Genomic DNA, 26,932 nt, shown 5'->3' on the forward strand with positions numbered 1-26,932 from the left:
GTTCTGTTAGTTGTTAGGCTACAATTTAAATTTGGTCAACTTTCACGCCCTCTAGCGGCCAAACCATGTAACCTACCACCAAAAAATAGTATATTTTTGGAAAGCCCGTTTCATCAGCTATCCAACGGTGTACAAAAACATATACAGTGGACCAAATAAGCGAGTTATTTATGGTTAAACGAATGAGTGCTTGAAAATGTTTGGGGCAAAGTATGGAGCCCTCTAGCGGCCAAACCATGTAACCTACCGCCAAAAAAAGGGACATTTTTGGAAAGCCCCTTTCACGAGCTATCCAACGGTGTACAAAAACATATACAGAGTGGACCAAATAAGCGAGTTATTCGCGATTTTCCGGCAGAATGTGTACAATGCATCCCGGGTGCAATTCCGGTCCAAATAACCAGCGTTTTTTTGTCCGCTTCTTCCGAGAATCGCGACCACAATGAAGCAGGTTTTTTGCCCTCTTTGTCCATTCCGAAATACCGATCATCGCACTGTCTAAGGTTATTATCGGTATCGATTCTTTGGTATCGACATTCCGTCAATACGTCACGTTCGCGAGTAGGAATGTGCTCGTTTTTTCCGATTCGCGGTAATCGATTCGGTTAATGTCAACTATGCTTTTCGGTCGCAAACGACACATTCCTATCGGCCATTATCGATATTTTGCGCGTAATTGATCGAAACGATCGTTTTTTCCCCGCCCAGCATTACTGGCCTCCCGCCAACTCGATCGATTTCAACTCGGAGGAAACCATTTTTGACAGTTGACAGCTGACGGATGTCAGCTGTCAACTGTAAACATGACAAATGTCAGCTGTCAACTGTCAACATGACAGATGTCAGCTGTCGACTGTTTGTATACAGTCAGTCAGTCACAACCGTCAACTGTCAACTCTTGAGGACCAAAAATGTGTCCTGAGAAACATCTTGAATAACTCGCTTATTTGATTCACTCTGTATATGTTTTTTTACACCGTTGGATAGCTGGTGAAACGGGCTTTCCGAAAATGTCCCCTTTTTTGGTGGTAAGTTGCATAGTTTGGCCGCTAGAGGGCTCCAAAGTTTGCCCCAAACCTTTTCAAGCACTTCTTCGTTTAACCCTAAATAACTCGCTTATTTGGTCCACTCTGTATATGTTTTTTTACACCGTTGGATAGCTGGTGAAACGAGCTTTCCGAAAATGTCCCCTTTTTTGGTGGTAAGTTGCATAGTTTGGCCGCTAGAGGGCTCCAAAGTTTGCCCCAAACCTTTTCAAGCACTTCTTCGTTTAACCCTAAATAACTCGCTTATTTGGTCCACTCTGTATAAGTTTTTTTACACCGTTGGATAGCTGGTGAAACGAGCTTTCCGAAAATGTCCCCTTTTTTGGTGGAAGGTTGCATGGTTTGACCGCTAGAGGGCTCCAAAGTTTGCCCCAAACATTTTCAAGCACTCTTTCGCTTAACCCTAAATAACTCGCTTATTTGGTTCACTCTGTATAAGTTTTTATACACCGTTGGATAGCTGGTGAAACGGGCTTTCCGAAAATGTCCCCTTTTTTGATGGTAGGTTCCATAGTTTGTCCGCTAGAGGGCTCCAAAGTTTGCCCCAAACATTTTAAAGCACTCTTTCGCTTAACCCTAAATAACTCGCTTATTTGGTTCACTCTGTATATGTTTTTGTACACCGTTGGATAGCTGGTGAAACGGGCTTTCCAAAAATATGGCCATTTTTGATTGTAGGGTTTACCGTTTGGCCGCTAGATGGCGTGAAAGTTGACCAACGTTAAATCGTAGTGCAACAACTAACCAACCAATTTACAGCTCTATGAATGTCATTTTGACAGTTTTTCTGCACGTGACAGCTGTCAAACAACATCCCAAATACGTAAAAGTGTCACAACTGTCAAACCTGTCAACCATAAACCTATAAAATACAGTTTTTCTGGTCGATTTACCTAAATTACAACAAAACAGCCAACAAGCCACTTTACAGCTCTACGAATGCAATTTTGACAGTTGCGCTGCACGTGACAGCTGTCAAACAACATCCCAAACACGTAAAAGTGTCACAACTGTCAAAACTGTCAACCATAAACCTATAAAATACAGTTTTCTGGTGGATTTACCTAAACTAGAACAAAACAGCAAAGAAGCCACTTTACAGCTCTATGAATGTCATTTTGACAGTTTTTCTGCACGTGACAGCTGTCAAACTACATCCCAAATACGTAGAAGTGTCACAACTGTCAAACCTGTCAACCGTAAACCTATAAAATACAGTTTTTCTGGTCGATTTACCGAAATTACAACAAAACAGCCAACAAGCCACTTTACAGCTCTACGAATGCAATTTTGACAGTTGTGCTGACTGACATTTTGACAGATGTCACTCTAATCTGTCACAGTAACTGTGCCAAGTGTGACAGCTGTCACTTAGAGACATTTCTGTCAAAAAAATGCTCAAACACTCGAGTTTAGGCATCGAGCAACTTTGCCTTGCAATATCTCAGAAACTAGAGCACTGATTGGCGGGTAATTTTTGACAGACGTCAACCAGACATTTGACCGTATCCGTGTCAAGATTTGACAGCTGTCACTCCACTAGAAACCTGTCAAAAACCGAATCGATGCGCTGGTGCGCATACAAAATGGCCGCAAAAAAAACAATTTCGAATCGATATTTGCGGGCCGAAAACACAAAAAAAAAAAAACAATTGAAACAAGGGCCGGAATTGTTCTTTCGACCTTCTCGTACGTGATCGGGTTGCGAAACGATCGATTTTCGATTGTAGAGATGTGCGAACGTTATCGACCGAATTGCGCGCCTTAATCGATATCGATCGGGCTGCCCATTCCTACTAAACGCAACTGTCAAAAATGTCAAGTGCGCGCTACGTAAGTATGCGGGATTTCGCGCGCATTTATTATCGATTTTCGTGCAATATCGATACATTCCCCACCCATCCCTAGTACGAAGATTCCGCGGTCGCACATACATTAAAATGGCCGCCGATCGGGTTTTTTTTCGTGTTTTTGTCCGTCTGACTGGTATCGATAATTGTTTCCCCTTTTTCGGCCATTTTCCCAGCCGTTAAGTGGCCTAATTCACACGCACAATCCAGAGAAAAAAGTTTTGATATTCATTGTTGGTACGGTAGAACTTTGACGGCCTCTAGCGGCCAAACCGCGCAACTAACCGCAAAACTGGTTGCATATCTGGAAAGCCCTTTTCACCAGCTATCCAACGGTGTATAAAAACATATACAGAGTGGACCAATTAAGCGAGTTAGTTAAGGTTAAACGAATGAGGGCATTAAAACTTTTAGGTAAACTTTCGCGCCCTCTAGCGACTAAACCGTATAACTTACCACCAGTAAAAATCATATATTTGGAAAGCCCATTTCACCAGCTATCCAACGGTGTATAAAAACATATACAGAGTGGCCCAAATAAGCGAGTTATTTAGGATTAAACGAATGAGTGCATTAAAATGTTTTGGTAAACTTTCGCGTCCTCTAGCGACTAAACCGTATAACTTACCACAAGAAAAAATTATATATTTGGAAAGCCCTTTTCAACAGCTATCCAACGGTATATAGCAACTTATACAGAGTGGACTAAATAAGCGAGTTATTTAAGGTTAAACGAATGAGTGCATTAAATTGTTTTGGTAAACTTTCGCGCCCTCTAGCGACTAAACCGTATAACTTACCACAAGAAAAAATTATATATTTGGAAAGCCTATTTCACCAGCTATCCAACGGTGTATAACAACATATACAGAGTGGACCAATTAAACGAGTTTTTTAGGGTTGAATGAATGAGTGCATTAAATTGTTTTGGTAAACTTTCGCGCCCTCTATCGACTAAACCGTATAACTTACCACCAGAAAAAATTATATATTTGGAAAGCCTATTTCACCAGCTATCCAACGGTGTATAACAACTTATACAGAGTGGCCCAAATAAGCGAGTTATTTAGGGTTAAACGAATGAGTGCATTAAAACGTTTTGGTAAACTTTTGCGCCCTCTAGCGACTAAACCATCTAACTTACCACAAGAAAAAATTATATATTCGGATAGCCCTTTTCACCAGCTATCCAACGGTGTATAAAAACATATACAGAGTGGACCAAATAAGCGAGTTATTTAAGGTTAAATGAATGAGTGCATTAAAACTTTTAGGTAAACTTTCGCGCCCTCTAGCGACTAAACCGTATAACTTACCACCAAAGAAAATTATATATTCGGAAAGCCCTTTCCACCAGCTATCCAACGGTGTATAACAACTTATACAGAGTGGCCCAAATAAGCGAGTTATTTAGGGTTAAACGATGCATTGAAAAAGTTTTGGTATAACAACTGCCTAAACTCTCTTATTTGACAAAGCTGTCAAGTGACAGCTGTCAAATTTGGCATGAAAACTGTCAAATGTCAGATTGACATCTGTCAAGAATTCCAGCTCAATCACGTGACTAGTTTCCCAGTTAGGAACGTTTCAAACGTAAAGTTATAGTTTGGTCAGTGTGTCACCCTGTATATCTCGAAAACTGTACGGATTTGGTGAAAATTCCGTGTAATCAAGGCTTTAGGGGTTTGTTTTGGTTTGAACCACCCTGTATATACGTGTCGACCAGCTAATTTAGTCGAAAACCACCAAACTAACCTACAGGGTGTCCCAGTCACGTTTTGACAGTTTTGACAGCGCAACAAAATGGCCGCCGGCGCTAATTTGTGGTCGGCGATGCTGCGACGCAGTTTCCGGTCTGGTGGGGGACAAAATGGCCGCCAGTGTCCCTCGGGCGACGGCGCAGAACCCCCCGAAAAATTAGGGAGCTACCGCGTGTATAAAGCGGTCGCCTTGATCGGTAAGTGAACGCTTACCGCACGTTTTTACCGCACTAGAGCGGATCGGTCGCGTTTACAGCACGATGGTCGGTCGTCGAACCCATTTTGGTTGCGTTTACTCGCACAGTAACGCGTCTAGGAACTTTTAATGGTCCAAGGTGCCATATCTCCGAAACTATCACAGTGATTGGCGTGACACTTTTGACAGCTGTCAACCTGACATTTGACAGTATTTGTGCCAAAAATGACAGCTGTCACTAGCGCGCAAGCGCTACAGGAAATTTTTAAACGAACCAATGTCACGGATCAAGTCAGTTTGTCCCTTCATCCAGTTTAACATTCAATATCTCAGAAAGTACTCGATGGAGTGGAGGTGACATTTTTGACAGCTGTCAACCTGACATTTGACAGTTTTTGTGCCAAATTTGACAGCTGTCACTTGCTTACAAGTCTGTCAAAAAAATATTTTGAAGTGTATTGCGAAGTGAAATGTTTGTTCTAATAGTCAACAGCAAATTTAACGTGCGCTATCTGAAAAACCGTTGCAGTAACAAAAGTGACATTTTTGACAGCTGTCAATATGACATTTGACAGTTTTTGTTTCGAATTTGACAGTTGTCACCTGCGCGCAAGCGCAGCAAAAAAATTTCAAAGTAATTAATGTCCTAAATTGAGTAATTTGCCAGTTTTTGCATGCAGCTGAGTTAATTTTTAATATCTCAGAAAGTAGTGGATTGAGTGGGCTGAAATTTTTGACAAGTGTCACTCTAGCCTGTCACAGTAACTGTACCAAGTTTGACAGCTGTCACTTTCCTGCACTCCTGTCAAAAAATTGTCAAACACTCAAGTTTAGGTAACCAACAAATTTGCTTTGCAATATCTCGCAAACTAGAGCACTGACTGGCATGAAACTTTTGACAGCTGTCAACCTGACATTTAACAGTTTTCGTGCGGAATTTGACAGCTGTCACCTGCGCGCAAGCGCAGCAGGAAAATTTCAAAGCAATTAATGCTATAAGTTGAGTAATTGCCAGTTTTTGCATGCAGCTGAGTTAATTTTTAATATCTCAGAAAGTACTGGATTGAGGGGGCTGAAATTTTTGACAAGTGTCACTATAACCTGTCACAGTACCTGTGCCAAGTTTGACAGCTGTCACTTTTCTGCACTCCTGTCAAAAAATCGTCAAACACTCAAGTTTAGGTAACCAACAAATTTGCTTTGCAATATCTCGCAAACTAGAGCACTGATTGGCAGGAAACTTTTGACAGCTGTCAACCTGACATTTGACAGTTTTCGCGGCAAATTTGACAGCTGTCACTTGCGCGCAAGCGCAGCAGGAAAATTTCAAAGCAATTATTGCCCTGAATTGAGTAATTTGCCAGTTTTTGTATGCAGCCGAGTTAATTATGGATATCTCAGAAAGTACTGGATTGAGGGGGCTGAAATTTTTGATAAGTGTCACTCTAATCTGTCACACTAACTGTGCCAAGTTTGACAGCTGTCACTTTCCTGCACTTCTGTCAAAAAATCGTCAAATATTCAAGTTTAGGCAACAAACAACTTTGCTCTGCAATATCTCCCACACTAGAACACTGATTGGCAGGAAACTTTTTGACAGCTGTCAACCTGACATTTGACAGTTTTCGTGCCGAATTTGACAGCTGTCACCTGCGCGCAAGCGCAGTAAAAAAATTTCAAAGCAATTAATGCCCTGAATTGAGTAATTGTCAGTTTTTGCACGCAGCTGTGTTAATTATGGATATCTCAGAAAATACCGGATTGAGGGGGCTGAAATTTTTGACAGGTGTCACTATAACCTGTCACAGTAACTGTGCCAAGTTTGACAGCTGTCACTTTTCTGCACTCCTGTCAAAAAATCGTCAAACATTCAAGTTTAGCCAGCAAACAACTTTGCTCTGCAATATCTCGGAAACTACTCGACGTATCGCGCTGAAATTTTTGACAGATGTCACGCTGACATCTGTCATCATATTTTGACAGCTGTCAGTCAGTTTGTTTTGTTTGCAGTGATTCCCCTGCTGGTCGGCTACAACACGGTGCTGTACCTGAAGAACAAATCGTGCGAACCGGAACGACCGGAATTCCGAAAGTACCCGTACCTGCGCATACGTCACAAGCGGTTCCCGTGGGGCGACGGGGATAAGAGCCTGTTTCACAATCCGCGGGTTAACGCTTTACCCGACGGTTACGAGGATAACGGCCAGAACGAGGAATGCGACGAATAATTTTTTTGATTTTTTTGAGTAAAATTTTTGAAATTTTTTTTCTCCGTTATTTTTTGAGTTTTTAGGGTGAATTTTTCGGGATCGATTAGGGCACGTTTTGGAGTACGTCCCTGATTTTTTTCGAAATTTTTGCGCAAAAAACAGGGCCGGAATCGGCCCCAATGCCCTAACGCGCACTCCTCACGCAACCTAACAAGGAATCGCCGTTATCTCACAAACCACGTGACAGATCGAGCTGTCATTTTTTTGACAGGTCACCCAAACCTGTCGGAACGACTCTACCAAATTTGACAGCTGTCACTTTATGACAAGTAGGAATTTTTGACGTTTTAAAAGGGACAGTTTTGGACTGGGATGAAAGAACACCCGGTATATTATTATTATTTTTTTTTTAATTTTTTTATTATACAGAGTGAATAAATACGCAGGTACAAGCAATTCTTAACTAAAAAAAACCTTAAACGAAATCCATTTGTACCAAATTCCTACTCTTTGGTAATTTTTACGTTTTTTTGGCGCATTCAACACCCTGTATATTGGTGTATACAGGGTGTTTCATCGAAAAAGTGGTGGGTTTCAATTCCCCGTTTAATTTCGAGTAAATTTGGTGTTTAGCGTTTTTTTCGTAACTTTAACCGTTTTTGAGATATTTCGTGTTTTCTGGCAACGCTGCCATTTTGTGCAATCACGTGACTTTTGGTTGGATTATCTCGAGAACTAGCAAAACAAGATGGCTGACATTTTTGACAGCTGTCAACCCAACCTGTCAGGACCCACTGTGCCAAGTTTGACAGCTGTCACTTGTCAAAAAGTCTGTCAGAAATTGTTTAAAGCGCAAAATCTCTAAGGCAACTTTGACGTGGCATATGTCAAAAAACTAGCGAAACAAAATGGCTGACATTTTTTACAGCTGTCAACCCGACCTGTCACAACCAACTGTGTCCAGTTTGACAGCTGTCACTGGTCTACAAGTCTGTCAAAAAGTGTTTAAAGCGCAAAATCTCTCGGGCAATTTTGACGTGGCATATGTCAAAAAACTGGCAAAACAAAATGGCTGACTATTTTGACAGCTGTCAACCTGACCTGCCACAATTAACTGTGCCAAGTTTGACAGCTGTCACTGGTCCACAAGTCTGTCAAAAAGTGTTTAAAGCGCAAAATCTCTAAGGCAACTTTGACGTGGCATATGTCAAAAAACTGGCAAAACAAAATGGCTGACATTTTTGACAGCTGTTATCCTGAGCTGTCACAACCAACTGTGCCAAGTTTGACAGCTGTCACTTGTCAAAAAGTCTGTCAAAAATTGTTTAAAGCGCAAAATCTCTAAGGCAATTTTGACGTGGCATATGTCAAAAATCTGGCAAAACAAAATGGCTGACATTTTTGACAGCTGTCAACCCGACCTGTCACAACCAACTGTGCCAAGTTTGACAGCTGTCACTGGTCTACAAGTCTGTCAAAAAGTGTTTAAAGCGCAAAATCCGTTTGGCAACTTTGACGTGGCCTATGTCAAAAAACTAGCAAAACAAAATGGCTGACATTTTTGACAGATGTCAACCTGACTTATGACAGCTGTCACTTGCGCGTGCAACTGTCATAAAAACAGAAAACATCGCAAAAAAAACCGGTTAAAGTTGATTTTTGAAGAAAAACAGAGCGGCAACACTGCGCGCGCACCTAAAATATACCGGGTGTCTCACGTAAAATACTGTTTTGACTTAACCTCGAAAAAAAATACCAGTTACACGTGGGCGCTTCTCAAACAAACCGTTTTACTGGCGCCCAACTGTCTAAATTTGACGTTTGACAGTTTAATGACAGGAACCGGAAAAAAAAACCGGCTGACAATTAAACGCGAGCGGTCCTCAAACAAACTAAAGCAAAAAAAAAATGTTGACGCACCTGACTTTGACGTTTGACAGCTTAGTGACAGTTGTTGACAGGCGCGGCCTCCTCGTTTTCCTCCAACAGTGGTATTCCTGTCATTACCAACGGAAAAGAGTGAAAAAAAAGGGATTTTTCCAGAAAAAACCGGAATACCTTCATTGTTGATCATCGAGCATGCGTCGAATGACGTCAGACTGCCGCAGTGCCCTCTGCAGGAGGCGCTGTGCGACGCGGCGCTGTGCGACGACGCCGTATCCAACGTCACATTGGTCGAGCCCTCCGAAATGGTGACCGTGTCGGTGGAACCGCTAGTTGCATGAAAATTTGGCATTATTATGACAGATCTGTCATTTTTTTTGACAGCTGACGAGTCAGAGCTGTCAAAATTCCCGCCGCGAAGCTGTAAAGTCGAGTGGCAGGAGTTGTAGAAATAAAATGGATCCAGTTGACTGGGCAACTTTCAAAATGGCGGCAAAACGTCAATTTTTAGGTTAGAAAGTTGATTTTTTTTGGTCAAGTTAGCCGTGACTTTGTAGTTTTAGTGAAATTTTTTTGCAAAATTTTAGCTCTTAAAATGGCGGAGTTTTTGACAGAAAATGGCGGCGGTAACCAAAACAATCAGTTGACAGTGCAACGCAACTTTCAAAATGGCGCCAAAACGTCAATTTTAAGGTTAGAAAGTTGATTTTTTTTGGTCAAGTTAGCCGTGACATTGTAGTTTAAGAGAAACTTTTTTGCAAAATTTTAGCTCTTAAAATGGTGAAGTTTTTGACAGAAAATGGCGGCGGTAACCAAAACAATCACTAGACAGTGCAAGGCAACTTTCAAAATGGCGCCAAAACGTCAATTTTAAGGTTAGAAAGTTGATTTTTTTTGGTCAAGTTAGCCGTGACATTGTAGTTTAAGAGAAACTTTTTTGCAAAATTTTAGCTCTTAAAATGGCGAAGTTTTTGACAGAAAATGGCGGCGGTAACCAAAACAATCACTAGACAGTGCAAGGCAACTTTCAAAATGGCGCCAAAACGTCAATTTTAAGGTTAGAAAGTTGATTTTTTTTGGTCAAGTTAGCCGTGACTTTGTAGTTTGAGAAGATTTTTTTTGCAAAATTTTAACTCTTAAAATGGCGGAGTTTTTGACAGAAAATGGCGGCGGTAACCGAAACAATCAGTTGACAGTGCAACGCAACTTTCAAAATGGCGCCAAAATGTCAATTTTTAGGTTAGAAAGTTGATTTTTTTTGGTCAAGTTAGCCGTGACATTGTAGTTTAAGAGGATTTTTTTTGCAAAATTGTAAGTCTTAAAATGGCGGAGTTTTTGGAACAAAATGGCGGACTTGGCTAAGTGACTAGATTACGGTGCAAGGCAACTTTCAAAATGGCGCCAAAAATTCAGTTTTAAGGTTAGGAACGTCATTTTTTTGAGGTTAGATGGCCGTGACCTTGAAGTTTAAGTAGAATTTTTGTACAAATTTTTTGGTCTTAAAATGGCGGAGTTTTTGGAACAAAATGGCGGACTTGGCTAAGTAACTAGATTACGGTGCAAGGAAACTTTCAAAATGGCGCCAAAACGTCAATTTTAAGGTTAGAAAGTTGATTTTTTTTGGTCAACTTAGCCGTGACTTTGTAGTTTTATAGAAATTTTTTTGCAAAATTTTAGCTCTTAAAATGGCGGAGTTTTTGACAGAAAATGGCGGCGGTAACCAAAACAATCAGTTGACAGTGCAACGCAACTTTCAAAATGGCGCCAAAACGTCAATTTTAAGGTTAGAAAGTTGATTTTTTTCGGTCAAGTTAGCCGTGACTTTGAGGTTTTATAGAAATTTTTTTGCAAAATTTTAGCTCTTAAAATGGCGGAGTTTTTGACAGAAAATGGCGGCGGTAACCAAAACAATCAGTTGACAGTGCAACGCAACTTTCAAAATGGCGCCAAAATGTCAATTTTTAGGTTAGAAAGTTGATTTTTTTCGGTCAAGTTAGCCGTGACATTGTAGTTTAAAAGGAATTTTTTTGCAAAATTTTAGCTCTTAAAATGGCGGAGTTTTTGGAACAAAATGGCGGACTTTGCTAAGTGACTAGATTACGGTGCAAGGCATTTTTCAAAATGGCGCCAAAAATTCAGTTTTAAGGTTAGGAACGTCATTTTTTTGAGGTTAGGTGGCCGTGACCTTGAAGTTTAAGTAGAATTTTTGTACAAATTTTTTGGTCTTAAAATGGCGGAGTTTTTGGAACAAAATGGCGGACTTGGCTAAGTGACTAAATTACGGTGCAAGACAACTTTCAAAATGGCGCCAAAAATTCAGTTTTAAGGTTAGGAACGTCATTTTTTTGAGGTTAGAAGGCCGTGACCTTGAAGTTTAAGTAGAATTTTTGTACAAATTTTTTGGTCTTAAAATGGCGGAGTTTTTGGAACAAAATGGCGGACTTGGCTAAGTGACTAGATTACGGTGCAAGGCACCTTTCAAAATGGCGCCAAAAATTCAGTTTTAAGGTTAGGAACTTGATTTTTTGCATCAAGGTAGCCAAGACAGGGTAGTTTACGGGAAAAAAATTTTCACAACTTTTCCTCGCACTTTTCGATACAAAATGGCGGTTTTGCCGAGCAAGCCCCAATTACACCCGAAAAAAAACGGTCCAAAACCGTGTAATTACCGGGTTTTTTACGTTTTTCTCTCGCTTTAACACTTTCGGTCCAATTATCCGAAGAAAAATTAAATTTTTATTATCATTATCGGCCCGAAACTGAATCGGACCCGAAGAATGTTAACAAGATCGCCCCGGCGGCCATTTTGGCTAAACCAGTGGCGCAACCGCCATTTTAGTCATTTTTTCCACCGACATAACCTCACTAAGCACGCCCCTGATCGATGATATAAGTGAAATTGACCACGATCTCTCAATTATACGGGAATGATTGAGATAATGCGCGCTCATTAGTATTGCGTGACGTCACCAACCAGTGACGTACGCAACGTTGCCAGTTTTAGTTATTTTTCTCGTTTTTAACCCAACTTGCATGCACCACCCTGTATATAATGCTTTTTAATAGCTCGATGGTTGATTAGTAACGTAATTTAGTCATCCGCCATTTTGCTTCCAAAACTCCGCCATTTTGAAAGTGAAAATTTTTTGCAAAAAAATCCTAGTTAACCTTGAATTTCTTGGCTATCTTGAGGCAAAAAAATGACACCCCTAACCTTAAAATTGACGTTTTGGCGCCATTTTGAAAGTTGCCTTGCACCGTAATTTAGTCACTTAGCAAAGTCCGCCATTTTGTTCCAAAAACCCCGCCATTTTAAGACCAAAAAATTTGTACAAAAATTCTACTTAACCTTCAAGGTCACGGCCATCTAACCTCAAAAAAATGACGTTCCTAACCTTAAAATTGACGTTTTGGCGCCATTTTGAAAGTTGCCTTGCACCGTAATTTAGTCACTTAGCAAAGTCCGCCATTTTGTTTCAAAAACTCCGCCAATTTAGGAGGTAAAATTTTGCAAAAAAATTTCTATAAAACTACAATGTCACGGCTAACTTGACCAAAAAAAATCAACTTTCTAACCTTAAAATTGACGTTTTGGCGCCATTTTGAAAGTTGCGTTGCACTGTCTAGTGATTATTTTGGTTACCGCCGCCATTTTCTGTCAAAAACTCTGCCATTTTAAGAGTTAAAATTTTTCAAAAAAAATCCTCTTAAACTACAAAGTCACGGCTAACTTGACCAAAAAAAATCAACTTTCTAACCTGAAAATTGACGTTTTGGCGCCATTTTGAAAGTTGCGTTGCACTGTCAACTGATTGTTTTGGTTACCGCCGCCATTTTCTGTCAAAAACTCCGCCATTTTAAGAGTTAAAATTTTACAAAAAAATTTCTATAAAACTACAAAGTCACGGCTAACTTGACCAAAAAAAATCAACTTTCTAACCTAAAAATTGACATTTTGGCGCCATTTTGAAAGTTGCACCAGTCAACTGAATCCATTTTATTTCTGTCTGCAACGTCCAGTTTGCTTTACAGCTTCGCGGCGGAAATTTTGACAGTTCCACCACTGCTCTGACAGGAGGTGCCCTAGGATGTCACCTGTCAGCTGTCACAAACGTCAAAACTGTCAAAATACCGTCCAAAACCTTCTAATTTAGTTAGAAAACACTCAACCGTGGTTAAGACCACTAAAAATTCACTTGACAGCTCAACGAAGCGAATTTTGACAGTTGTCTGACTGTCCATGTCATATTCGGGTTGGTAAATGTCATCTGTCAACTGTCGCAAACGTCAAAACTGTCAAAATTCCCTCGCAAATCTTCTGGTTAGTTCAGAAAACACTTGATCGTTGTTGGTGTCGTCAAAAGTTTATTTTACGCTCGAGAGTGCGTATTTTGACAGTTCTGTCACTGTCAATGTCAAACGGGGGTTGGGTTAGTTGACATACGTCATGCGTCAACTGTCACAAACGTCAAAGTGTCACCAAAAACCTGATCGTTAAGTTGGTAAACACTTGGAGTGTTGGTAACGTTACTTCAAGTCCATTTTATAGCTCCATCAGGGCGTATTTTGACAGTTCTGTCACTGTAAATGTCACACGGGGGATGACAAAGTCATCTGTCAACTGTCGGAAACGTCACAACTGTCAAAATGTCAATTATACCGGGTGGGGGAGTTTTGTTTCTGCGCAAACACATCAAAGGGGAGAAGTGGACAAAAATGGATTTTTTCTGATATCTCCTAAACTAGAAGAGATACGAAAAAAGTGAAAAAGGCAAAAATTGCGTAAAAAAGTCTAAAGAAACTGAATCCGGGCTTTAAACGGGCAATTTCCCACTGCAAATGCGTACAGGGTGACCAAACTCTAACCATTTCCATTTTTTGGTTCACCCTGTATAACAGAGACTGTTAAAGTAATTTTTAAGCACACCATTGGAAAGAGGAGTGAAAAAGGGATTTTTTGGGTGGTTAACCGTTGCTGTATCTCAAAAATTGGCTGAGATATTACCGGTTAAAGTTTTGAGGGCGTTTCAGAGGAAAATGGGAGTTTCTGGTCTCCAAATTGCTTTTTGTGGAATATCTCCCAAACTAAAAGAGATACGAAAAAAGTGCAAAGAATCAAAAATGCGTAAAACAGGTCAAAGAACCGGAATCCCTCAGTTTCGAACGACTCAGGCCTCGTCAACCACCCCGAAATCGCTATTTAATATGCAAATTGCCGGATTTTTTTATCGTTTAAAAGCACCACTCGATCAAACGGGACAAAGTGGCCAAAAATCGTAAAAAAATCGGCAAATTAACGATAACGCGCGGTGGCACGCAATGCCATGTTGCCATTTAATTGATAACGGCAATTAAAGCCGGAAGAATTCGAAGATCAGCGCGGCTTAATGAAGATGCACGTGTCGTCCGCATAAATATCGCTTTTTTTTTTTTTTCACCGTGCGCACTTTTAAGTAGCAGAGATATCTTCATAAATGGGAACGAAGAAGAAACGGCAATAAATGCTTCAGTGGAAACAGGCAACGTTGCCGGATCGACATTTTTTTCTAAGCGGTTAGAGTTTGGTCACCCTGTATGCAATTCCAGTAGGAAATTGCCAGTTTTAAGCCCGGATTCAGTTTCTTTAGACTTTTTGACGCAATTTTTGCTTTTTGCATTTTTTCGATATCTCTTCTAGTTTAGGAGATATTCCAGAAAATCCATTTTGGGGACCAAAAACTCCCATTTTCCCCTAAAGCACCCTCATAACTTTAACCGGCAATATCTCAGTCGGTTTTTGAGATACAGCAACGGTTAACCACTCAAAAAAACCCTTTTTCTCTCCTCTTTTCAATGGTGTACTGAAAAATTACCTTAACAGTCTCTGTTATACAGGGTAAACCAAAAAATGGAAGTTGCTTGAGTTTGGTCACCCTGTATGCAATTCCAGTGGGAAATTGCCAGTTTAAAGTCCGGATTCGGTTTCTTTAACCATTTTTACGCAATTTTTGCCTTTTTCACTTTTTCCGTATCTCTTCTAGTTTAGGAGATATCAGAGAAAATCCATTTTTGTCCCCTACTCCCCTTTCATGTGTTTGCGCAGAAACAAAACTCCCACGCCCGGTATAATTGAAATTTTGACAGTTGTGACGTTTCTGACAGTTGACAGATGACTTTGCCATCCCCCGTCTGACATTGACAGTGACATAAGTGTCAAAATCCGCCCTGGTAGAGCTACAAATTGGACTTGAAGTAACGTTACCAACACTCCAAGTGTTTTCCAACTTAACGAGCAGGTTTTTGGTGACACTTTGACGTTTGTGACAGTTGACACGTGACGTATGTCAACTAACCCAACCCCCGTTTGACATTGACAGTGACAGAACTGTCAAAATACGCAATCACGAGCGTAAAATAAACTTTTGGCGACTCTGTAACAACGATCAGGTGTTTTCGAAACTAACCAGACGATTTGCGAGTGAATTTTGACAGTTTTAACGTTTGCGACAGTTGACAGATGACATTTACCAACCCGAATCTGACATTGACAGTCAGACAACTGTCAAAATTCGCTTCGTTGAGCTGTAAAGTCAACTTTTAGCGGTCTTAGCCACAGTTGAGTGTTTTCTAACTAAATGAGAAGGTTTTTGACGGTATTTTGACAGTTTTGACGTTTGCGACAGTTGACAGATGACATTTACCAACCCGAATCTGACATTGACAGTCGGACAACTGTCAAAATTCGCTTCGTTGAGCTGTAAAGTCAACTTTTAGCGGTCTTAACCTCAGTTGAGTGTTTTCTAACTAAATGAGAAGGTTTTTGACGTTCTTTTGACAGTTTTGACGTTTGTGACAACTGACGCATGAGACTTGAAGGCACTTCCTTCTCCGAGCTGTCACAGAACTGTCAAAATCCGAACTGTAGAGCTGTAAAGGGCACTCGGAGGAACGTTACCACCAGTCGAGTGTTTTCCAACTTTAAGAAGGTTTTTCCTGATGTTTTGACGTTTGTGACAGTTGACAGATGACATTTCCCGATCTACATTTGACATTGACAGTGACAAAAGTGTCAAAATCCACGCCGTAAAACAATAAAACGAGTTTTTAGTGTTGTTAACTGGAGTTGACTGTTTTCTAGAATTACGAGTGAAGGAAGTGGTTTTTGAGGGTATTTTGACAGTTTTTGACGTAGATGACAATTGACAGGTGACACTCGAAGTTGAAACTGTGAGTTCTGAATGGGATTATGACAGTTTTGACGTATCTTTGACAGCTGACAGGTGACATTTCGTATTAACGAGTGGAAACACTTACAAGGAACCGTGACGGGGCACGTGATCGATTTGGGGCGAGGCGCGGCTCCGATTGGTCCGGCACACGGTCAGATTCGGCCAATGGGGACGCTGGATTTGCAGTCGGCTGACCTGAATCACCGTCGACCTATCTCGGGTGGCCTCGTCATAGCTCGGCAAGGTGTTCTGCAAAAAAGTTTGGTTAGTGAATATCTCCTAAACTATGCGAGATACGGAAAAAGTGAAAAAGGCAAAAATTGCGTCAAAAAGGGTAAAGAAACTGAATCCGGGCTTTAAACGGGCAGTTTCCCACTGGAATTGCATACAGGGTGACCAAACTCTAATCACTTCAATTTTTTGGCTCACCCTGTATAACAGAGACTGGTAAAGTAATTTTGGAGGACACCATTGGAAAGAGGAGAGAAAAAGGGATTTTTTGAGTGGTTTACCGTTGCTGTACCTCAAAAACTGACTGAGATATTGCCGGTTAAAGTTTTGAGGGTGTTTTAGGGGAAAATGGGAATTTCTGGTCCCCAAAATGGATTTTCTGGAATATCTCCTAAACTAGTAGAGATACGGAAAAAATGCAAAAAGCAAAAATTGCGTCAAAAAGTCTAAAGAAAGTGAATCCGGGCTTTAAATGGGCAATTTCCTGCTGGAATTGCATACAGGGTGGCCAAAGTCTAACAACCTCCATTTTTTGGCTCACCCTGTATAACAGAGACTGTTAAGGTAATTTTGGAGGACACCATTGGAAAGAGGAGAGAAAAAGGGATTTTTTGAGTGGTTTACCGTTGCTGTATCTCAAAAACTGACTGAGATATTGCCGGTTAAAGTTTTGAGGGTGTTTTAGGGGAAAATGGGAATTTCTGGTCCCCAAAATGGATTTTCTGGAATATCTCCTAAACTAGTAGAGATACGGAAAAAATGCAAAAAGCAAAAATTGCGTCAAAAAGTCTAAAGAAACTGAATCTGGGCTTTAAACGAGCAGTTTCCCGCTGTAATTGCATACAGGGTGACCAAACTCAAACAATTTCCATTTTTTGGTTCACCCTGTATAACAGAGACTGTTAAAGTAATTTTTAAGCACACCATTGGAAAGAGGAGAAAAAAAGGAACTTTTTGAGTGGTTTACCGTTGCTGTATCTCAAAAACTGACTGAGATATGGCCTGTCAAAGTTTTGAGGTTGCTTTAGAGGAAAATGGGAGTTTCTGGTCCCCAAAATGGATTTTCTGGAATATCTCCTAAACTAGTACAGATACGAAAAATGTGCAAAAGACAAAAATTACGTAAAAGAGGTTAAGGAAACTGAATCCGGGCTTTAAACGAGCAATTTCCTGCTGGAATTGCATACAGGGTGGCCCAACAGCAACACATTCCGTTTTTTCGCTCACCCTGTATAACAGAGACTTGTAAAATAATTTTGGAGCACACCACTAGAAAGAGGACAGAAAAAGGAACTTTTTGAGTGGTTTACCGTTGCTGTATCTCAAAAACTGACCGAGATATTGCCGGTTAAAGTTTTGAGGGTCTTGGGGAGGAAAATGGGAGTGACTGGTCCCCAAAATGGTTTTTCTGGAATATCTCCTAAACGAGTAAAGATACGAGAAAAGTTCAAAGAATCAAAATTGCGCAAAAAAACCCCAAAGAACCAGAATCCGCGCTTGAAACAGCGAAATTCCGCCTAGAACTGCATACAGAGTGGTCCAAATGCGGCGCAAAAAAATCCGGTTACGCGACAACCGGTAGACCTGCCCGAACTGGCAGCAAAACGGAATGTGTACCATCTAAGGAATGTTCCGTCGAGTCTTTGACAAATTAACGATGCCATTTCAAATAAATTATGTATTGGATCGTATATAGACTTGCGTTTGCGGAACACGCAACGTTTGTCATATAGGAAAAACGGGTTTTTCGGCCTGTTTCAGATGCTAAAGCACAGAAAAAAAAACGCGAAAAAGTTACGCGGTACCGTTCCGGGGTTACGCAATCCAAATAGGTCAGTTTTGCTGGTAAACAACTTTTTCAATATTTTTTTTTTTTTTTTTTGGGCCACCCTGTATGAGGTTCCAGAGGGAATTTGGCCGTTCAAAGCCTGGAATCAGTTTCTCTGATGGTTTTTACACAATTTTCACTCTCTTAGTTTTTTCCGTATCTCTACTAGTTTGGGAGATATTCCAGAAAATCCATTTTGGAGACCAGAAAGTCCCATTTTCCTCCCCAAGACCCTCAAAACTTTGACTGGGCATATTTCAGTTAGTCTTTGAGGTACAGAAATGGTAAACCACTCAAAAAATCCCAATTTTTCTCCTCTTTCTAGTGGTGTGCTCCAAAATAACCTTACAGGCTTCTGTTATACAGGGTGAGCCAAAAAATGGAGATTGTTAGAGTTTGGTCACCCTATATGCAATTACAGTGGGAAACTGACCGTTTAAAGCCTGGATTCAGTTTCTTTACCCTTTTTGACGCAATTTTTGCTTTTTGCATTTTTTCCGTATCTTTGCTAGTTTAGGAGATATTCCACAAAAACCATTTTGATGACCAGAAACTTCCATTTTCCTCTAAAAAATCCTCAAAATTTTGACGGGCCATTTCCCAGCCAGTTTTTGAGATACAGCAACGGTTAACCACTCAAAAAATTCCTTTTTTCTTCCTCTTTCTAGTGGTGTGCTCCAAAATTACCTTACAGGCCTTTGCCATACAGGGTGACCCAAAACAGTGTTAGTGATCAGTGTTGGGCCACCCTGTACACAGTTCCAGGGGGAATTTGACCGTTCAAACTTTAGATTCAGTTTCCTTAGGGTTTTCTAGGTAATTCTCGTTCTTTGCACTTTTTTCCCAAATCCACTAGTTTGGGAGATATTCCGGAAAATCCATTTTGGGGATTAGAAACTCAAAAAGTGCCTCAAAACTTTGACTGTCAATATCTCAGTCCGTTTTTGAGATACAGAAACGGGAAACCACTCAAAAAATCCCAATTTTCCTCCTCTTTAACGTAGTGTGCTCGAAAACTACGTCAGTGGCCTCTGGCATACAGGGTGACCCAAAATAGTGTTAGTGATCAGTGTTGGGCCACACTGTACACAGTTCCAGGGGGATTTTGGGCCACCCTGTACACAGTTCCAGGGGGATTTTGACCGTTCAAACTTTAGATTCAGTTTCCTTAGGGTTTTCTAGGTAATTCTCGTTCTTTGCACTTTTTCCCCAAATCCACTAGTTTGGGAGATATTCCAGAAAATCCATTTTGGAGATTAAAAACTCAAAAAGTGCCTCAAAACTTTGACTGTCAATATCTCAGCGAGTTTTCGAGGTACAGAAACGAGAAACCACTCAAAAAACTCTAATTTTCGTCCTCTTTAACGTGGTGTGCTCGAAAATCAGCTCAGTGGCTTCTGGCATACAGGGTGACCCAAAACAGTGTTAGTTATCAGTGTTGGGCCACCCTGTACACAGTTCCAGGAGGATTTTGACCGTTCAAACTTTAGATTCAGTTTCCTTAGGGTTTTCTAGGTAATTCTCGTTCTTTGCACTTTTTCCCCAAATCCACTAGTTTGGGAGATATTCCAGAAAATCCATTTTGTAGATTAGAAACTCAAAAATTGCCTCAAAAAAACTTTGACTGTCAATATCTCAGCCAGTTTTCGAGATACAGAAACGAGAAAGCACTCAAAAAATTCCAATTTTCCTCCTCTTTAACGTGGTGTGCTCGAAAATCACCTCAGTGCCCTCTGGCATACAGGGTGACCCAAAACAGTGTTAGTTATCAGTGTTGGGTCACCCTGTAGACAGTTCCAGAGGGATTTTGACCGTTCAAACTTTAGATTCAGTTTCCTTAGGGTTTTCTAGGTAATTCTCATTCTTTGCACTTTTTCCCTAAATCTACTAGTTTAGGAGATATTCCAGAAAATCAATTTTGGAGATTAGAAACTCAAAAATTGCCTCAAAAAAACTTTGACTGTCAATATCTCAGTCAGTTTTCGAGATACAGAAACGAGAAACCACTCAAAAAATTCCAATTTTCCTCCTCTTTAACGTGGTGTACTCGAAAATCACCTCAGTGGCCTCTGGCATACAGGGTGACCCAAAACAGTGTTAGTTATCAGTGTTGGGCCACCCTGTACACAGTTCCAGGAGGATTTTGACCGTTCAAACTTTAGATTCAGTTTCCTTAGGGTTTTCTAGGTAATTCTCATTCTTTGCACTTTTTTCCCAAATCTGGTAGTTTAGGAGATATTCCAGAAAATCCATTTTGGAGATTAGAAACTCAAAAAGTGCCTCAAAAAAACTTTGGCTGTCAATATCTCAGCCAGTTTTCGAGGTACAGAAACGAGAAACCACTCAAAAAATTCCAATTTTCCTCCTCTTTAACGTGGTGTGCTCGAAAATCACCTCAGTGGCCTCTGGCATACAGGGTGACTCAAAATAGTGTTAGTGATCAGTGTTGGGTCACCCTGTACACAATTCCAGGGGGATTTTGACCGTTCAAACTTTAGATTCAGGTTCCTTAGGGTTTTCTAGGTAATTCTCGTTCTTTGCACTTTTTTCCTAAATCTTCTAGTTTAGGAGATATTCCAGAAAATCCATTTTGGAGATTAGAAACTCAAAAAGTGCCTCAAAAAAACTTTGACTGTCAATATCTCAGTCAGTTTTCGAGATACAGAAACGAGAAACCACTCAAAAAATTCCAAATTTCCTCCTCTTCAACGTGGAGTGCTCCAAACTTGTCTTGGTGGCCCGTGGCGTACAGGGTGAGCCAAAAAAGTGGAAAAACTTGAAACGTCAATATCTCAGCCAATTTTCCACCAACCGAGACGTTTAACCGCCCAAAAAATCCGGTTTTTCCACCCATTTCACGTCAAACTCAGTAGCCGCCCGTTCGTGGGATATTTACCTATTTTACCGTTCAAATACTGCAACAAGGAAGCAGACCGAACAATCTACAATATTACTTTGTGTTTATGGCGCCCATAAAAACCGAAACTACACACAAAGAAGACAAGAAGTCCGATTTATATTGTTAATAAAATATTATTTACGATCTCGAATCGATAAACGAGCCAGGAAGAGCAATTTACTCGGTAAAATCAATCATTTTTTGGGTTAATCCAAAAAAAACGAAATTTATGCAAAATTTGGACTGAAACGACCCTGATTTACCGACAGAAATCGTTGCCCATTTTGGGAAGAAGTTTGCCTAGTTTCAGGCTTGTTTCGCTCACCGGGTGATTGGTATTAATGGTGCAATTGCGTAACCCAGAAAACAGGAAAAAATATAACCACAAACTTGAAAATTACCTACAAACTGTTGGGATTTTTTTTTTGGGCCACCCTGTATGGAGTTGCAGGGGGAGTTTCACTGTTTTCACTTTAGATTCGGTTTCTCTAGAGTTTTTTACGCATTTTTGATTCCTTGCACTTTTTCCGTAGCTCTTTTAGTTTGGGAGATATTTCATTAAAAACATTTTGGGGACTAAAAAGTCCAATTTTCTCTAACAGACCCTCAAAAACTTTGACTGGCCGTATCTCAGGCAGTTTTCGAGATACAGAAACGGGAAACCACTCAAAAAATCCCCCTTTTCCTCCTCTTTCTTGTGGTGCCCTCCAAAATTACCTTACAAGTCTCTGTTATACAGGGTGAGCCAAAAAATGGAAGTTGTTTAAGTTTGGTCACCCTGTATGCAATTACAGTGGGAAACTGGCCATTTAAAGCCTGGATTCAGTTTCTTTAGCCTTTTTGACGCAATTTTTGTTTTTTGCATTTTTTCCGTATCTTTGGTAGTTTAGGAGATGTTCCACAAAAACCATTTTGAAGACCAGAAACTCCCATTTTCCTCTAAAAAACCACCAAAACTTTAACCGGCAATATCTCAGCCAGTTTTTGAGATACAGAAACGAGAAACCACTCAAAAAATCACAATTTTCCTCCTCTTTCTTGTGGTGTGCTCCAAAATTACCTTACAGGTCTTTGTTATACAGGGTGAGCCAAAAAATGAAAATTGTGAGACTTTGGTCACTCTGTATGCAATTACAGTGGGAAACTGGCCATTTAAAGCCTGGATTCAGTTTCTTTAGCCTTTTTGACGCAATTTTTGTTTTTTGCATTTTTTCCGTATCTTTGCTAGTTTAGGAGATATTCCACAAAAACCATTTTGAAGACCAGAAACTCCCATTTTCCTCTAAAAAACCACCAAAACTTTAACCGGCAATATCTCAGCCAGTTTTTGAGATACAGAAACGAGAAACCACTCAAAAAATCACAATTTTCCTCCTCTTTCTTGTGGTGTGCTCCAAAATTACCTTACAGGTCTCTGTTATACAGGGTGAGCCAAAAAATGAAAATTGTGAGACTTTGGTCACTCTGTATGCAATTACAGTGGGAAACTGGCCATTTAAAGCCTGGATTCAGTTTCTTTACCCTTTTTGACGCAATTTTTGTTTTTTGCATTTTTTCCGTATCTTTGGTAGTTTAGGAGATATTCCAGAAAATCCATTTTGGAGACCAGAAACTCCCATTTTCCTCTAAAATACCCTCAAAACTTTAACCGGCAATATCTCAGCCAGTTTTTGAGATACAGAAACGAGAAACCACTCAAAAAATCCCAATTTTTCTCCTCTTTCTTGTGGTGTACTCCAAAATTAACTTAGCGGTCTCTGTTATACAGGGTGAGCCAAAAAGTGGGGATTGTTAGAGTTTGGTCACCCTGTATGCAATTACAGTGGGAAACTGACCGTTTAAAGCCTGAATTCAGTTTCTTTACCCTTTTTGACGCAATTTTTGTTTTTTGCATTTTTTCCGTATCTTTGGTAGTTTAGGAGATGTTCCACAAAAACCATTTTGGAGACCAGAAACTCCCATTTTCCTCTAAAAAACCCTCAAAAATTTGACAGGCCATATCTCAGTCAGTTTTTGAGATACAGCAACGAGAAACCACTCAAAAAATCCCAATTTTTCTCCTCTTTCTAATGGTGTACTCCAAAATTACCTTAACAGTCTCTGTTATACAGGGTGACCCAAAAAATGGAAATTGTTAGAGTTTGGTCACCCTGTATGCAATTACAGTGGGAAACTGCCCGTTTAAAGCCTGGATTCAGTTTCTTTAGTCTTTTTGACGCAATTTTTGATTTTTGCATTTTTTCCGTATCTTTGCTAGTTTAGGAGATATTCCAGAAAAACCATTTTAAAGACCAGAAACTCCCATTTTCCTCTAAAACACCCTCAAAACTTTGACAGGCCATATCTCAGTCAGTTTTTGAGATACAGCAACGAGAAACCACTCAAAAAATCCCAATTTTCCTCCTCTTTCTTGTGGTGTACTCCAAAATTACCTTATAGGTCTCTGTTATACAGGGTGAGCGAAATATAAAATTAATTTTAAGTTGTTAACCACATTTACTCGCAATTGAATGTTTTCGGTGGTATTTTGACAATTTTGACGTATGTGACGGCTGACAGGTTAAACTCCAAGACACTTGCCGTCAAAGAAATGTCAAAAAACTGTCAAGATCCCCACTGTCTCGTTGTAAAGTGGACTTTCTGCAATACAAACCACAGTCAGGTTTTTGATGGAATTTTGACAGTTTTGACAGTTGACAGATGACATGACAGTTGATTTGAATGCAATCTGACAGTTGTCGCGTGACTGCGCGCAATCACACGCACACGCAAGTGTCACGTGACTAAAATGTCAAACTTAAGTATCTGCTGTCAAACTGTCAAACTTGTCCAGTAAATGACAGTTCTGTCATAACTGTCACTGTCACGTGACATTTCGATTTCGTGCTGTCAAATTTGTGCGGTGAAATTATGTGTCAATGTGGCAACGTTGCTGGTTTTTTTTCAGTCAATATTTGATACCGAATATCTCCGAAACTAGTAAAGATACGAAAAAAGTGCAAAGAATGAAAATGGCGTAGAACAGGTCAAAGAAACTGAATCCGGACTGTGAACCGGCAAATTCCCACTGGAATTGTCTACAGGGTGGTCCAACTCTAACCATTTCCATTTTTTGGCTCACCCTGTATAACAGAGACTGTTAAAGTAATTTTTAAGCACACCATAGGAAAGAGGAGAAAAAAAGGGATTTTTTGAGTGGTTTACCGTTGCCGTATCTCAAAAACTGGCTGAGATATTGCCGGTTAAAGTTTTGAGGGTGTTTAAGAGGAAAATTGGAGTTTCTGGTCTCCAAAATGGTTTTTCTGGAATATCTCCTAAACTAGTAAAGATACGAAAAAAGTGCAAAGAATCAAAATGGCGTAAAACACCCTAAAGAATCCGAATCTGACGTTTGAACGGTCAAATTGTACCGGAAACGACAAATACAGGATGCGCAAACTCACCTGATGGTTTTGCACGCCGTCGGCGAAGGCGATCAACGCCAATCTGTCAGGATTTTGCAACAAAATAGTGTGATCGTTGACGGTAGGGGGCGGTAGCGGCGCCGCTCTGCTCAAAGCGCGACGTTTCTTGCACGCCACCATCAGGCACGCCAACAATAGGACGCCCAGTACGCCGGCGCCGGTCGCGGTGGAAATAAAGATGGCGTTGATGTTGTTCAATTCGGCTGGAAAATCGGGTTTTTTGGTTAAAACTGGCAACGCCGTTGGAATTTTGAATTAAGTCGGTTAAATGGTTTTTTGTAAAAAACTGGTACGCCACTGGCTTTTTTTGGTGATTTTCAATTTTTTTTAGGTTAAGCAACTAAAAATACAACTTTTTGCTCTCTTGCATTTTTCTAGAATTTTGTCTCGTTTTCGAGAAAATTGAAAAAATTCCAGTGGCGTGTCATTTGTAAAAAACCGGTACGCCACTGGCTTTTTTGATAATTTTCAATTTTTTTTAGGTTAAGCAACTCAAAATACAACTTTTTGCTCTCTTGCATTTTTCTCGAATTTTGTCTCGTTTTCGAGAAAATTGAGAAAATTCCAGTGACTTGATTATTTGTAAAAAACCGGTACGCCACTGGCTTTTCTGGTGATTTTCAATTTTTTTTTTGGGTTAAGCAACTAAAAATACAACTTTCTGCTCTCTTACATTTTTCTCGAATTTTGTCTCGTTTTCGAGAAAATTCAAAAAATTCCAGTGGCGTGTCACTGACTTGATTATTAATAAAAAACCGGTACGCCACTGGCTTTTTTTTGGTGATTTTCAATTTTTTTTAGGTTAAGCAACTCAAAATACAACTTTTTGCTCTCTTGCAGTTTTCTCGAATTTTGTCTCGTTTTCGAGAAAATTTAAAAAAATCCAGTGGCGTGTCACTGACTTGATTATTTGTAAAAAACCGGTACGCCACTGGCTTTTTTGGTGATTTTCAATTTTTTTTTAGGTTAAGCAACTCAAAATACAACTTTTTGCTCTCTTGCATTTTTCTCGAATTTTGTCTCGTTTTCGAGAAAATTTAAAAAATTCCAGTGGCGTGTCATTTGTAAAAAAAACCGGTACGCCACTGGCTTTTTTGGTGATTTTCAATTTTTTTTTTAGGTTAAGCAACTAAAAATACAACTTTTTGCTCTCTTGCATTTTTCTAGAATTTTGTCTCGTTTTCGAGAAAATTGAAAAAATTCCAGTGGCGTGTCATTTGTAAAAAACCGGTACGCCACTGGCTTTTTTGATAATTTTCAATTTTTTTTAGGTTAAGCAACTAAAAATACAACTTTCTGCTCTCTTACATTTTTCTCGAATTTTGTCTCGTTTTCGAGAAAATTCAAAAAATTCCAGTGGCGTGTCACTGACTTGATTATTAATAAAAAACCGGTACGCCACTGGCTTTTTTTTGGTGATTTTCAATTTTTTTTAGGTTAAGCAACTCAAAATACAACTTTTTGCTCTCTTGCAGTTTTCTCGAATTTTGTCTCGTTTTCGAGAAAATTTAAAAAAATCCAGTGGCGTGTCACTGACTTGATTATTTGTAAAAAACCGGTACGCCACTGGCTTTTTTGGTGATTTTCAATTTTTTTTTAGGTTAAGCAACTCAAAATACAACTTTTTGCTCTCTTGCATTTTTCTCGAATTTTGTCTCGTTTTCGAGAAAATTTAAAAAATTCCAGTGGCGTGTCATTTGTAAAAAAAACCGGTACGCCACTGGCTTTTTTGGTGATTTTCAATTTTTTTTTTAGGTTAAGCAACTAAAAATACAACTTTTTGCTCTCTTGCATTTTTCTAGAATTTTGTCTCGTTTTCGAGAAAATTGAAAAAATTCCAGTGGCGTGTCATTTGTAAAAAACCGGTACGCCACTGGCTTTTTTGATAATTTTCAATTTTTTTTAGGTTAAGCAACTAAAAATACAACTTTCTGCTCTCTTACATTTTTCTCGAATTTTGTCTCGTTTTCGAGAAAATTCAAAAAATTCCAGTGGCGTGTCACTGACTTGATTATTAATAAAAAACCGGTACGCCACTGGCTTTTTTTTGGTGATTTTCAATTTTTTTTAGGTTAAGCAACTCAAAATACAACTTTTTGCTCTCTTGCAGTTTTCTCGAATTTTGTCTCGTTTTCGAGAAAATTTAAAAAAATCCAGTGGCGTGTCACTGACTTGATTATTTGTAAAAAACCGGTACGCCACTGGCTTTTTTGGTGATTTTCAATTTTTTTTTAGGTTAAGCAACTCAAAATACAACTTTTTGCTCTCTTGCATTTTTCTCGAATTTTGTCTCGTTTTCGAGAAAATTTAAAAAATTCCAGTGGCGTGTCATTTGTAAAAAAAACCGGTACGCCAC

At 39.7% G+C, this 26,932-nt stretch overlaps 2 protein-coding genes across 2 annotated transcripts in view; one reads left to right on the forward strand and one right to left on the reverse strand.

Annotated features, from left to right (window-relative positions):
- Nucleotides 1-4,647: 4,647 nt before the first annotated feature.
- Nucleotides 4,648-7,116, forward strand: LOC145736843 (cytochrome c oxidase subunit 6A1, mitochondrial-like). The gene is made up of 2 exons (XM_081991283.1): nt 4,648-4,853; nt 6,863-7,116. The coding sequence occupies exons 1-2, from the start codon at nt 4,700-4,702 to the stop codon at nt 7,078-7,080; spliced, it is 372 nt and encodes a 123-aa protein (XP_081847409.1). The 5' UTR covers nt 4,648-4,699; the 3' UTR covers nt 7,081-7,116.
- Nucleotides 7,117-7,454: 338 nt separating this feature from the next.
- LOC145736826 (complement factor H-like) overlaps nt 7,455-26,932 on the reverse strand; it is a 36,873-nt gene continuing 17,395 nt past the window's right edge. The window contains exons 7-10 of the mRNA XM_081991254.1: nt 24,556-24,779; nt 16,240-16,403; nt 9,121-9,275; nt 7,455-9,059 (exon numbers count right to left, since the gene is read on the reverse strand). Of these exons, the coding sequence (XP_081847380.1) occupies nt 9,004-9,059; nt 9,121-9,275; nt 16,240-16,403; nt 24,556-24,779 (599 nt within the window). The 3' untranslated portion in view covers nt 7,455-9,003. The remainder of the gene's footprint in view (nt 9,060-9,120; nt 9,276-16,239; nt 16,404-24,555; nt 24,780-26,932) is intronic.

This window comes from Ips typographus, linkage group LG12 (genome assembly GCF_016097725.1).
Source record: "Ips typographus isolate SLU linkage group LG12, UJ_Ityp_2.0, whole genome shotgun sequence".
Classification (NCBI taxonomy): domain Eukaryota; kingdom Metazoa; phylum Arthropoda; class Insecta; order Coleoptera; family Curculionidae; genus Ips; species Ips typographus.

Excerpts from the sequence above, each read along its gene's own strand:
- LOC145736843 (XM_081991283.1), top strand. The coding sequence starts at position 4,700 with ATGGCCGCCGGCGCTAATTTGTGGTCGGCGATGCTGCGACGCAGTTTC. Across the intron at positions 4,854-6,862 it reads TAAAGCGGTCGCCTTGATCG|TGATTCCCCTGCTGGTCGGC; the intron begins GTAAGTGAACGC and ends TTTTGTTTGCAG.